This window comes from Danio aesculapii, chromosome 19 (genome assembly GCF_903798145.1).
Source record: "Danio aesculapii chromosome 19, fDanAes4.1, whole genome shotgun sequence".
NCBI lineage: Eukaryota > Metazoa > Chordata > Actinopteri > Cypriniformes > Danionidae > Danio > Danio aesculapii.
In genome coordinates, this window is record NC_079453.1 from 39195490 (window position 1) to 39208284 (window position 12795).

At 37.6% G+C, this 12795-nt stretch overlaps 1 protein-coding gene across 1 annotated transcript in view; it reads left to right on the forward strand.

The window, feature by feature from the left end:
* The window catches only part of thsd7aa (thrombospondin, type I, domain containing 7Aa), a 268864-nt gene that overhangs the window by 133178 nt on the left and 122891 nt on the right, over window positions 1-12795 (forward strand). Inside the window, 3 exon segments of the mRNA XM_056480189.1 lie at window positions 271-519; window positions 8499-8568; window positions 8570-8681. Coding sequence (XP_056336164.1) covers window positions 271-519; window positions 8499-8568; window positions 8570-8681 — 431 coding nt within the window.

Here is a 12795-nt window from a genome sequence, read left to right on the forward strand (position 1 = left end):
ACACAAAGTTAAAAGAACAAATTATTCTCCAGTAATGCTTTAAATAAAAAAATATATATATACATCATTAATGTAAATAATGTTTATAATGTAACAAACTGTAAAATTATAATTAGAAAAATTGTCAAACTTACTGTAAAAGTATCTCTTGTGTTTCATGTTTCTTGCACAATATCATAATCTTTTTATCTTTAACAAAGTTTCATATCAAGATATTTTTGCCTTGTAGTTTTCTGTCTCAATAACAGACTTCCCTCTTTGTCTCTACAGCCAGTGCACCCAGCAAACTCTCCCAGTGACGTATCAGGCCTGTGTGATCTCCAAGGACTGTGAAGTAAGCGAGTGGTCGGACTGGTCTGTCTGCTCGAAGGAGTGTTATGATTTGAATGGGCGTAAGGGCCAGCGGACGCGCACCCGTCAGGTGCAGCAGTTTCCTGTGGGTGGAGGAGCCGAGTGTACCGAGCTGGAGGAGAGCGAACCCTGCTCACCACAAGGAGAAGGCATCCCGCCGTGTGTCGTGTAAGTGCTGCATCCATTCTGCTGGACGCCTGGATCTGGATCATTATAGTAGAGCTTATACTTGTATATGCATCTACATTTACATTCATGCAGAATGTAAATGTAGATATACACACAAAGTCAGAATTATTAGCCCCCCTGAATTATTAGTCCCACTGTATTATTTTCCCAAATTTCTGTTTAACAGATAGCAGATTTTTTTAACACATTTCTAAATATAATAGTTTTAATAACTGATTTTTAATATCTGATTTATTTTATCTTTGCCATGATGACAGTAAATAATATTTGACTAGATATTTTTCAAGACACTACTTAAGCTTAAAGTGACATTTAACGCCTAAATAGAGTAATTAGGTAAACTAGGCAGGATAGGGTAATTAGGCAAGTTATTGTATAACGATGGTTTGTTCTGTAGACTATCGAAAAAAAAAAAATACATAGCTTAAAGGGGATAATAATTTTGACCTTAAATGGGTTTTAAATAATTAAAAACTGCTTTTATTCTAGCCGAAATAAAACCAATAAGACTTTCTCCAGAAGAAATAATATTATCAGACATACTGTGAAAATTTCTTTGCCCTGTTAAACATCATTTAGGAAATATTTGAAAAAGAAATAAAAATTCAAAGGGGGGCTAATAAGTCTGACTATAACTGTACATGTTACAAATGTATGCGCTCAGTACAGTCAATTAATTATTTTGTATCCAATAAAATAATATGTGATAACAATGAAACACATTTACAGAATAAATTCTTAAATTTGCATGGAAATACGATATATATGATAATACATATAATTTTTTCTCAACATATTTTATGATGTGATGCTCTATTACAGTGTTTCCCAACCCTGTTCCTGGAGGCACACCAACAGTTCATGTTTTGGATGTCTCCCTCATCTGACCCAATAACTTCAGGTTTTGGAGTCTCTTCTAATGCAGAGTTTCCCAACCCTGTTCCTGAAGGCAAGCCAACAGTACACATTTTTATCCTCTCCCTAATCAAACACACCTGAAACAACTCATCAGAACATTAGAAGAGACTCCAAAACCTGAAGTTAATGGGTCAGATGAGGGAGACATCCAAAACATGAACTGTTGGTGTGCCTCCAGGAACAGGGTTGGGAAACACTGCTCTATTACTATATATATATATATATATAGTATATATATATATATATATATATATATATATATATATATATATATATATATATATATATATATATATATATATATATATATATATTACTTCAAATAAATGCAGAATGTTCTCTCAGTGTTCATGTGCATTTCCTCCGGGTGCTCCGGTTTCCCCCCCAGTTCAAAGACCTGGTATAGGTGAATTGGGTATGTGTGTGAATGAGTGTGTATGGATGTTTCCGAGTGATGGGTTGCAGCTGGAAGTGCTGCGTAAAACATATGCTACATAAGTTAGCGGTTCATTCCGCTGTGGCGACCCCAGATTAATAAAGGTACTAAGCCGAAAAGAAAATGAACGAATGAATCAATGGATAAATAAATAAATAAATAAAGTAATTAATTAATACAGTAAATAAATATGTAATAAAACATATATGAACAAGCAAGCAAACAAACAAACAAATTAATACATAAATAAATAAATAAACACATTACATTTATAATTATAGTCTATATATAGTTTTACAATATTATTTTTAACTTTCCTTGATGCAAACAAATCAGTTGTTTTGAACAAACACACTCACATGACCTAAAGCTAATAGAATCTGTATGGACGTCATCTGCTGAGGGCCTTTGTATAGCAAGTATGTGCTAAAACCCAGATGGAGGAGTGTAGAGGGAGTGAGGGTGGGTGTCGAGGGTCCTGCTGTGGAAGATGGAGAGATGGCAGCGGGTTGGTGGTTTGGCACAGCGCCACCCTGGAGGAGGTGAGCTGATGAATGGAGAACGTCTGAGAGGACAGACCACACGCTGTCTAATCTGATATCCCCCACAGATGGACCGGTCCATTCCCCATCACTCATCACCTCGCTGCACTGGATCTCACCAGAGCAGAGCGAGTGCCTGTCTGTAATAGACAGAGGTGAATGGTGCTCCTGTAGCGCTGACCCAGTATGTGTCCGGCCCTGATCTCTCACCAAACCCTACGCATGCTTTCAGTGCTGTCACAGAGAATCCTTTACAGCAGGGGTTTACGACCAGACGTCCCCCAGAGTGAGATTTCAGGTGGCCAGGAATGGCTTGTAACCATTAAATTTTAATATTCCCCCATTGTTAAGCATCTCATAAATCTCATAAAAGGAAAGTTAATTCTGTGTCTTTTTCTCACCTTCATGTTGTTCCGTGTTAGGCAGGCTGTAGTGAAACTGTAATGTAGCTCCATTAAATGAATAGTTCAGCCAAAAATGAAAAGGTACTCACTATTAAATCACCCTACACTTGTTCCAAACCTGTTTGAGTTTCTTTCTTCTGTTAAACGCATTGTATGTTATTAAATAAAGCTGAAAACCTGTAACCATTGACTTTCTTAATTGGAAAAACAAATACTATTTCAGTGGTTTCAATACTAAAAGTGAATGGTTACAGGTTTTCAGCTTTAAAACATCTTTTGTGTTCAGCAGATGAAAAAAAACTCAAACTAAAGACCGCAGATACCTCTTGGAGGCCTAAGGAGTCAGGTTTACTCACATAGTACCTACTAGTGTCCTACTAGTGTCCACTCCAATCCGGGTCACGGCACCAATATAACTCCTACAAATAATTAACCCTACAGTTTAAGCCTCAAAGCTATTAGCAGGAGCTAAACCAATATTTCAGATATGGAAGAGGGCCACACAAACAATGTGCTTTCAATGCTGTCTCTGACAATGATATACAGCAGGGCTATCTTATTTTGTGTTCAGCAGAAGAAAAAACTCAAACTAAAGACTCTAAAGACCTTAGCCACCTTTTAAGGCCTGAAGAGTGAGGTTTATTCATGTAGTTCCTACTAGCTGACCTCTTTTATACTCACTCCCATCCAGGTCACGGCACAAATTTAACCCATACCAATAATAAAACCCCTAGTTTAAATCTCAAAGAAGGAATTAAACCAATGTTTCTGATTTGGGAGTACCCCGCACTAACAATGTACTTTCAATGCTTTCTCTGAGAATCATTTACAGCAGGGATTTATGACCAAATGTCCCCCAGAATGAGATTCAGATGCCCCAGAATGGCTTGTAACCATTAAAATGAAGTCAATGGTCACAGGTTTTCAGCTTTAAAAAAAACTTTCTTTTGTGTTCAGCAAAAGAAAAAAAACTCACACTAAAGACTGCAGCCACCTCCTAAGGAGTGAAGTTTATTCATGTAGTTCCTACTAGCTGTCCTCTTTTATACTCACTCCCATCCGGGTCACGGCACCAATATAACCCTTACCAATAATATAACCCCTACAGTTTAAATCTCAAAGCTATTAGCAGGAATTAAACTAAAGTTTCCCATATGGGAGAAGGCCACACTAACAATGTGATTTCAAGGCTGTCTCTGAGAATCATTTACAGCAGGGATTTATAACCAAACGTCGCCCAGAGTGAGATTGAGATGTATTCGTTAAAATTAAAAGCTACTCACTTTTTAATGAACCTACACTTGTTCCAAATCTTTCTTTCTTTTGTTAAACAGAGAAGACGATATTTAAAATAAAGCTGAAAACCTGTAACCATTGACTTTCTTAATTGGAAAAGCAAATACTATGGAAGACAGTGGTTAAAGGTTTTCAAAAAAAAACAAAACGATATCTTCTTTTGTCTTCAGTAGAAGAAACAAAACTCAGACTAAAGACGCTAAAGACCACAGACACCTCTTGAGGCCTGAGGAGTGAGGCCTATTCATGTAGTTCCTACTAGGTGTCCTCTTTTATATGCACTCCCATCCGGGTCACGGCACCAAATCTCTTTAAATCCCCCAGAATGAGATTCGAAATAGCCCAGAATCGAAATGGCCCAGTAACCATTACTCTGAAAAGGTGTTATTATATAATCAACTTCCAAATCTTTCTTTCTTCTGTTAAACACAAAAGTTGATATTTTAAAAAACACCTGTAACCATTGACTTTTATAATAGAAAATACAAATGAGTAAGTCAATGGTTACAGGCTTACAGCTTTCTTTAAAATAGATTATTTTGTGTTTAGCAAATGAAAGAAAAAAAAAACTCTAACAGATTTGTGACAAGTGAATGGTAAGTAAATGAGGATATCATTCATTTTGGGTGAACTATCCCTTTAAGACCAAGCTACTACCATGTGCATTTGGAAATGAGTTTCATTTATATCCTGTTTTATCGGGGACACTAAAGACCACAGCCACCTCTTGAGGCCTGAGGAGTTAAGTTTAATCACACGGTTTCTACGAGGTGCCCTTTTTTAGTACTCCTGTTTGGGTCACGGCACCAATATAACCCCTTCTGTTTAAATCTCAAAGCTGTTAGCAGAAATGAAACCAATGTTTCCGATATGGAAGAAGGCTACACTAACAATGTGCTTTTAATGCTGTCACTGAGAATCATTTACAGCAGGGGTTTATGACCAAACGTTCTCCAGAATGAGATTCAGATGGCCCAGAATGGCTTGTAACCATTAAAAAGTAATATTCACCCACTGTTAAGCATATCGTAAATCTCATAAAGGTAAAGTTAATTCTTTGTCATTTACCCACCTTCATGTTGTTTTGTGTTAGGCAGGCTATAGTGAAACTGCAATGTAGCTTCGTTAAGCTACTATATTTGGGAAAAAGTTAATTATATTTTATCTAGCATGCTAAATACCTCTTACATCAGTTGCTAGTGCACTTCTTGAGGGCTGAAAAGTGAAGTTTATTTACATTGGTCATATTAGGTGGCAGTGGCGCAGTAGGTAGTGCTGAAGCCTCACAGCAAGAAGGTCGCTGGTTCAAGCCTCGACTAGGTCAGTTGGCGTTTCTGTGTAGAGTTTGCATGTTCTCCCTGCGTTTGTGTGGGTTTTCTCCGGGTGCTCTGGTTTCCCCCACAGTCCAAAGACATGGGGTACAGGTGAATTGGGTAAACTAAACTGTCCGTAGTGTATGAGTGTGAATGAGTATGTTTGGATGTTTCTCAGTGATGGGTTGCAGCTGAAAGGGTATCCGCTGCACAAAACATATGGTGGATAAGTTGGCGGTTCATTCCGCTGTGGCAACCCCAGATTAATAAAGGGACTAAGCCAAAAAGAAAATGAATGAATATTAGGTGGCTTCTTTTATACTCAATCCCATCCCAGCAACGGCACTAATTTAACCCCTACAGATCAAGTCTTAAAGCACCGAACAGGATTCAAACCAATATTTTCTGATGAGACTTTTATTTTCTTTAATTGGGTCACCAGTTGGGTTTTGCTCTCACAGTACAGACTGGAATCCAAACCAGTGTTTCCAGCATGAGAGGCAGGCACGCATTCATTTGAATATGTTACTTTATCATTAAAATCTCCTTATTTAATTCAGCTTCACTGCATTTAAATGAAATATTTAAAAAAATCAACACAATGACAAGTTCACATTTTTAATATCAGGGCACATTTTTTGTGAGTTCGTAATTTTATTAGATATAAATAAATAGATATATACACTGTTTTGCTGATGATGCATTATGCTACTTAATCACTCACAGTTGGTGTGCAGTTCATTACTCATTCAAGACTGTTATAACAGAATACTAAAAAGCGAGCTTTACCATTTCGCACATTACATGTGGCTCATGTAGGGCTGCATAAATGGAAAGCGAGGCCCTTAAAACAAAATATTGAACACTGCTTTTTGTCAGAAGCACACTCAATACACCATGACTCACGGCTCATGAATATGGAGCTCTGCATTTGTGAGGTCAAATGGTCTTCAGTTTTGAATCTGTGAAATTGGTTGAGAGCCATTACCATGGAAAGTCAGCAGGAATTCTCTATTGGTTTTTTAAAAAAATGGACTCGTTGTATTCAAATACCACAATGCATTTTCATATACTTTCATTTCCACTACAGAAGCAAAGCAATAGTGGGATATGGTCAAAATATGTTTTCAAAACTGCTCTCATTTTTACTTTGCTTATTTGAACTGTTTGAAAGCTGGGAGCAGGACTTACTACAGTGAAGGTCACTGGGCATTTAAACACAACCGGCACACAAATGCACACGTGCATGCATTCACAAACACACCAGCAGCATTTCCCTCTGAATTGCTCTCGAGCTTTTGATCAGCAAGACACATGTGAAAAAGAAATGGTGATCAAAGGCCAGCGGCAGAGAGAAAGTTCTTTCTTTGTCAGCCATGCTTACACTGTCAACACTGAACTACAGCTTAGGCAGTCTCTTATGGTTATGCGTATCTTTATTTCTTCAGTAAAAGCACTAAAGACTTAACTGAAGTGGTCTGAAAGTATAACTGAAGATTGTAAAGTTGAAATTATTTAACATTTTATAGAAACAACTGATCTTTTTAGCAATGTTTAGTTTAGTTATTTTGTAGTTGGCTGGTTAATTAATCAATTGATTGGTTAGTTGGTTGGTTGGTTGGTTGGTTGATTAATATATTGAGTGTTTGTTTGATTAATGTATTGAATGTTTGGTTGATTGGTTTGTTTGGTTGATTAATTTGTTGGTTGGTTGGTTGGTTGGTTGGTTTGATTGATGTATAAATTGTTGGTTGGTTGGTTGATTGGTTTGGTTGATTGATGTATTGATTGTTTGGTTGAATGATTGGTTGGCTGGTTTGGTTGGTTGATGTATTGATTGTTTGTTTGAATGATTGATTAGTTGGTTGGTTGATAAGTTTAGATTAATTGGTTGATTGGTTTGATTGATTTATGTATTGACTGTTTGGTTGAATGATTGGTTGATTGATTTGTTTGATTAATGAATTGATTGTTTGAGGGATTAATTGGTTGCATGGTTAATTAATGTATTGATTGTTTGGATGAATGTTTGGTTGATTGGTTTGGTTGATTAATGTATTAATTGTTTGGTTAATTGGGTGGTTAGTCGGTTGGTTGGTTGGGTGATTGGTTTGGTTGACTGATGGTTGTTTGGTTTGGTTTGGTTTGGTGATTGGTTTGGTTGACTGATGGTTGTTTGGTTTGTTTGGTTGATGTATTGATTGTTTGGTTGATTGGTTTGTTTGATTGATGTATTGATTGTTTAGTTGATTGGTTGATTGGTTTGGTTGATAAATGTATTGATTGTTTGGTTGATTGATTGGTTGGTTGACTGGTTTTTTTATCGATGTATTGATTGTTTGGTTGAATGATTGGTTGGATGGTTTGGTTGATTGATGTATTTATTATTTGGTTGATTGTTTAGTTGGTTGGTTGATTGGTTTGGTTGATTGTATTGATTGTTGGTCGAATGATTGATTGGTTGGTCAGTTGAATAGTTTAAATTAATAAAGTTGGTGGGTTGAATAGTTTGGTTGGTTGGTTGGTTGATTGGTTTAATTGATTTATTTATATACATATATATTTGGAAATCATTTTTGAAATTGTCTTGCTTTGTTCTTTGATTATCTAACAGGAACTAATGTCAACATGGTGATATTTACATATGTTTTTCCTTTCTTCTGGGCATAAAAATTCAAATCAAGCATTCAATTGAATTGTTAATGCAGACTGTGTGGTTCTTCTTTTTTAATAGTTGTTCTGTAATATTGCAATCCATAGCTCATCTTTGATGCTGTTTCCCTTGTGTTCTTTTGCCAACTTGCTGAATCAAAGAACAGCAGCCCGGCCTTCAACTCAATGAAGCTCAATAAAGCCATGACCTCGGTGCACATCGTGACTGGCATGGTTTCTCATTGGTCTATTTAAAATCGTCTGTATTTATAACTCAAAGGACAGTTTATTTTGTTCAAAAAACACAAGCTCAGTTCAGCCTTTCAATCTATGGGCTTCAGAGGATGAATAAAGGGAACATTAAATACTCATCAGCAGATCTCCATCTTTTCCGCAGGTATAATTGGAGAAGCACAGAGTGGAGCGACTGCAGGGTGGATGTGCTCCTCAGCCAACAGGACCGCCGGCAGGAGCAACCAGACTGGGCTCTGTGGAGGAGGAGTTCAGACAAGAGAGGTCTACTGTGTTCAGGCCCCGAGCGAAACCTCATCCAACCTCGGCTCCCTCAAGAGCAAAGACGGTAACAAAACTGGCACATTCATTGTCTTATCCTTCTGCTCGGTTGCAAGCCTTGGGAATAATGCACATGCTGGTTCCTTGATCATTTTCTGTCACACTCCCACCCACTGTTTGAGAAAAGACTTGAAGATCTACCCTTTCTCTTTAGGAAATCTAAATACAGTCTGGTTACTTAAGCACCAGATAAGAAAATATTAGGATTTGGGCACTGTTCTATTAATAGTCAGAATTGATCATCTAGAGGTAATCTGTTTTCTGTCTTACTTTAACCTCCCTCATCATAACACAGCATTTGAACAGTCATGTAGGATGGTAGTTCTTAAGTAGACAGCCACTGGTGGGGACTGACTAATGGTTTTGAATATTTCAAAGAGAAAGCTGATGTAAACTTCTGCATATTGTCTTTTACTGCCAATATTTCATTGAGAACATTGTTAAAAATATTTAGTACATGTTATAGAATTTGTTAAAATAGTCTATAACAGTATAGAATCAATAGTAACCATGTAACAAAAACAGCTTCTCACATTTGAGTTTTGTAACATTACTATGAGATGCAATTTTGTTGGATTATCACTGTCTTTTAGATGCTGTTTATAGTAGTCTTTTTGTTTTGGAAACTTTTGTTAGGGTTATGCCTCCACACTATTCCTGCATGTTCAACCTGCAAACAATGGAGCGTTTTGAAAATGCTAAAGAGCCCGATTTAGTTTGAAAACACTAAAGTGTAAAAGGACGGAAACACAAACTTTTGAAAATAGAGGCATTGCTTACCACAATACTCTCTGCTGGTCTTCTGGACTATCGCTATTGTTCCCTAATTCATCAAGCCCTTCTCATATGACCATCCATAACACAACTGGTAGACAGTATGAATTTATCTGAAACACAATTAACACACCAATCTGAAACGAGAAGTGTTTTCTCTAAAATGCCTTTTTAAGAAGATAACCATTGATTGTATGTGGAATCTTAGGGTGTACTCACACTAGGCTATCCAAACCGTGCCTGAGTGCGTTTAATCCCTATATCCCAGTTCGTTTCATGGGTTTACATTTTGTGGGTTCAGTCGGCCAGTCCTGGAAGTGGTGGGCGAGAGTACAGTTCGGTTGGGCTCAACTTAAGAATACGCCACTTTTAATATGGACTGTTTCATGTGCATTTTTTATTCTTTCTTAATTTTCTATGAACACAAACTGTCATAAATGCGGCACTTCAGCAGCCAACTTTAGAATATGTCCAGCACAATTGCTTTTTATAAAAATGTTCAGCTAAAGATTTTTTTTGCATCATTGATGACGTTAGCATGCTCGGGCTTGGAGGGTAAAAATGCAGTGTGAGTATGGGCTATCGGGGGGAGTGGGGAGAGGGGACAATTGTGCCCAGGCTCGGTAGTGTGAGTACACCCTTAGTTTCAAGATTATATTCATAATGTTTCAAGTGATAACCCCCAATTCAAGCAATTTCTGCACATATTTAATTTATCTTTATCAACTGTATTATTACTTACACAGATTTATTCATTCATTTTCTTTTCGGCTTAGTCCCTTTATTAATTTGGGGTCACCACAGCGGAATGAACCGCCAACTTATCCAGCATATGTTTTTACGCAGCGGATGCTCTTCCAGCAGCAACCCATCACTGGGAAATATTGGTTTATGAGGATTATCCATAGGCCTAATGTGTTTTATTCTATAAATACTGTAGTGGCCTACAGTTGTATGGCCTAACCGTACCCCTAAACTCAACTCCTGAGGCAAAATTTTCATATCAAAAGATCCCATTAAGTTTGTGTAATACCTAGGCCATTCCCATGTCACTATACAATCTTGTGATGTCTGATGTGATACACATACATACAGCATAGGTTCATTTTGAAAACGTAGCCCTATATACATTTAAGGAGATCGCAAATTATGTAGCTAGAAATACGTATTGCTGCATTTCGTCGTTACAAACGAATGCTATGGGGCGGTATGACGCCGTTCCTTTTCGTGCTTACCAGCTTTCTGCTAACCTTCTTATGGACGGCTTTCCTGCTTTTACAGTTTTGTTCAGTAGCTCGCCATGTACGTCGCCGAGCTTGAGACGCAGAGAGAAGTTGACCACAATCACGGGGTTTGAGTGCGGCAAAGAACGTTTCCATAAAGCGGGTAAGACAAAAACAGAAGCCAAAAAAAAATTTAAAATAAACAAGTAAATACAGAGTGAGAATGTGGTAAAATCTGAAACGTGGTAAAAAGGTGATGGCTTTTCTTTTCTAGATTGCCGTTAAAACTGTCGGTTGCGTTTAGAGAAATGGGTGGGCGAGTCAGTCGGTGCTTTTGAAAAACACTATTGGTTGGGTTTAGGGCAGGAGGAAGGTGGGTTAGTCAATCAGTCAGTCAGTCGACAGCAGCCTCTGGTGGATTTACGTGAGAACAGCAGGTGCAAATGGCACTGATAGAGAAATTTGAGATTTGAAAAAGCATACACAACGGCCTCTGGTGGATTTGCGAAACAAAAACGGCAAGATAAACGTAACTCCTGGATGTATTTGGTGCCTCTCCAGAAATGTATATAGAGGTACTTTTTCAGAATGAGCCTGGGTTGCATACATGTACTTACTGGAAGTTATAAAACACAGATGGTAGCATTTTTAGCACTTATTGATTTAAGGATAACTAACATGCTTGATGCAAAGTGTTATATTTGCTAAAATCACCTTCCTTTTTTTGGCTCAGACCATCATGTACAGACTTAAAGGCTCACTGTGAGCTGTTAGACAAAGATCAGTTTATGTTTGCACTTTGGTACAACTCAAGCCAACGTATAATTGATTGCATTTTAAAGGCTGAAATTAGATCGCGAGGGGGAAATTAAGGAATAAAGAAGGCAGAGCCATACAATTAATGAGGCATCGACGGTGGAATTAAATGCTAATGCCGTCACAGACATACACACAGGTGCACAAACACCCAAACACAGAATCTCTCTGGAGTAATATGACAGAAACAGGGAGGTTGCCAGCGCCTCATGCCATGCGCTGTGGATGGTGCCGGGCTGCTTTCACTCTCAAACTGACACAGAAACTCCCCTGCCATCTGCTCTGAAAGCTGAACCAACGACCTCTCAGGGAACTCATTCAAAAGCCCACAGCTGTCCTCAAGCAGGCACTGGCTGGTATGGCATGGTCAGACTACATGGGAGGAAGACAAGCATACCAAAAGAAGCTAGTTTTTTTATTTAAATTAGACAAGCGCTTTTCTATTAACCATTTGCGAGCAACTTGTAATGAAATATTTCATATGCTCTCCATATAAACGTGTACAATTATTGTTATATGATGGACTTGGAATGTTTTCAAAATCAAAAGAATATGATGTCATATTCCGACACATGAAATGAATGCTCGTGTCCGTGGTTCATGCAAATAAAAGGAATTCTTTCAAGTCTTAAATAGTCAAAAATATACAGTCCCAAGCCAAACTAATGTTCACAAATGCAAACTTGGGACAAAATAAGTTTCCTAAGCCGGTTTCACACAGGCAGCATGTTTTTCCAGCGTCCATCTTAACAGATTAGAGCTTTCATACTGCATGCAGAAGTAGCGCAAGGCGTGAGCGTTGCTGAAGAAGCTGTGCTCCGATAGTTTTCGGCGCTGGGTCTATTTCTGCTGCGCTGCTCATGGCTCAAGTTAAAGTGACAGTGCATTGATAATGACCAAAAACACATTGAATGACAGTAAAAAGTAGCAATTTTACCCAAAAATGCATCGATAATATCTACCGATTTTTATATATTCAATCAAATGAACTTAAATGATTAAAAACGGCAACAGATATTGATTTGGGCCCAAACTACAAAACCACATTTATAACACTTAGTATTAGTTTGCACACTAGTTTGATCATGTATAAATATCATTATAATATTGTATAAATAGTATTATAACTATAGGCCTACATCATCCTGACATTTAAAAACAAAATTACATGATACCACAGGCGATTGTGCTCTGAGTGCACCTTATAACTTATAAATGACACTCCTCATAGAGCTTGAGAAGCAAACAGTCCTTTAGGATCAGTATAATTTGTAAAAATAAAAGAACTTGCAGGTTAAGGAAACCTAA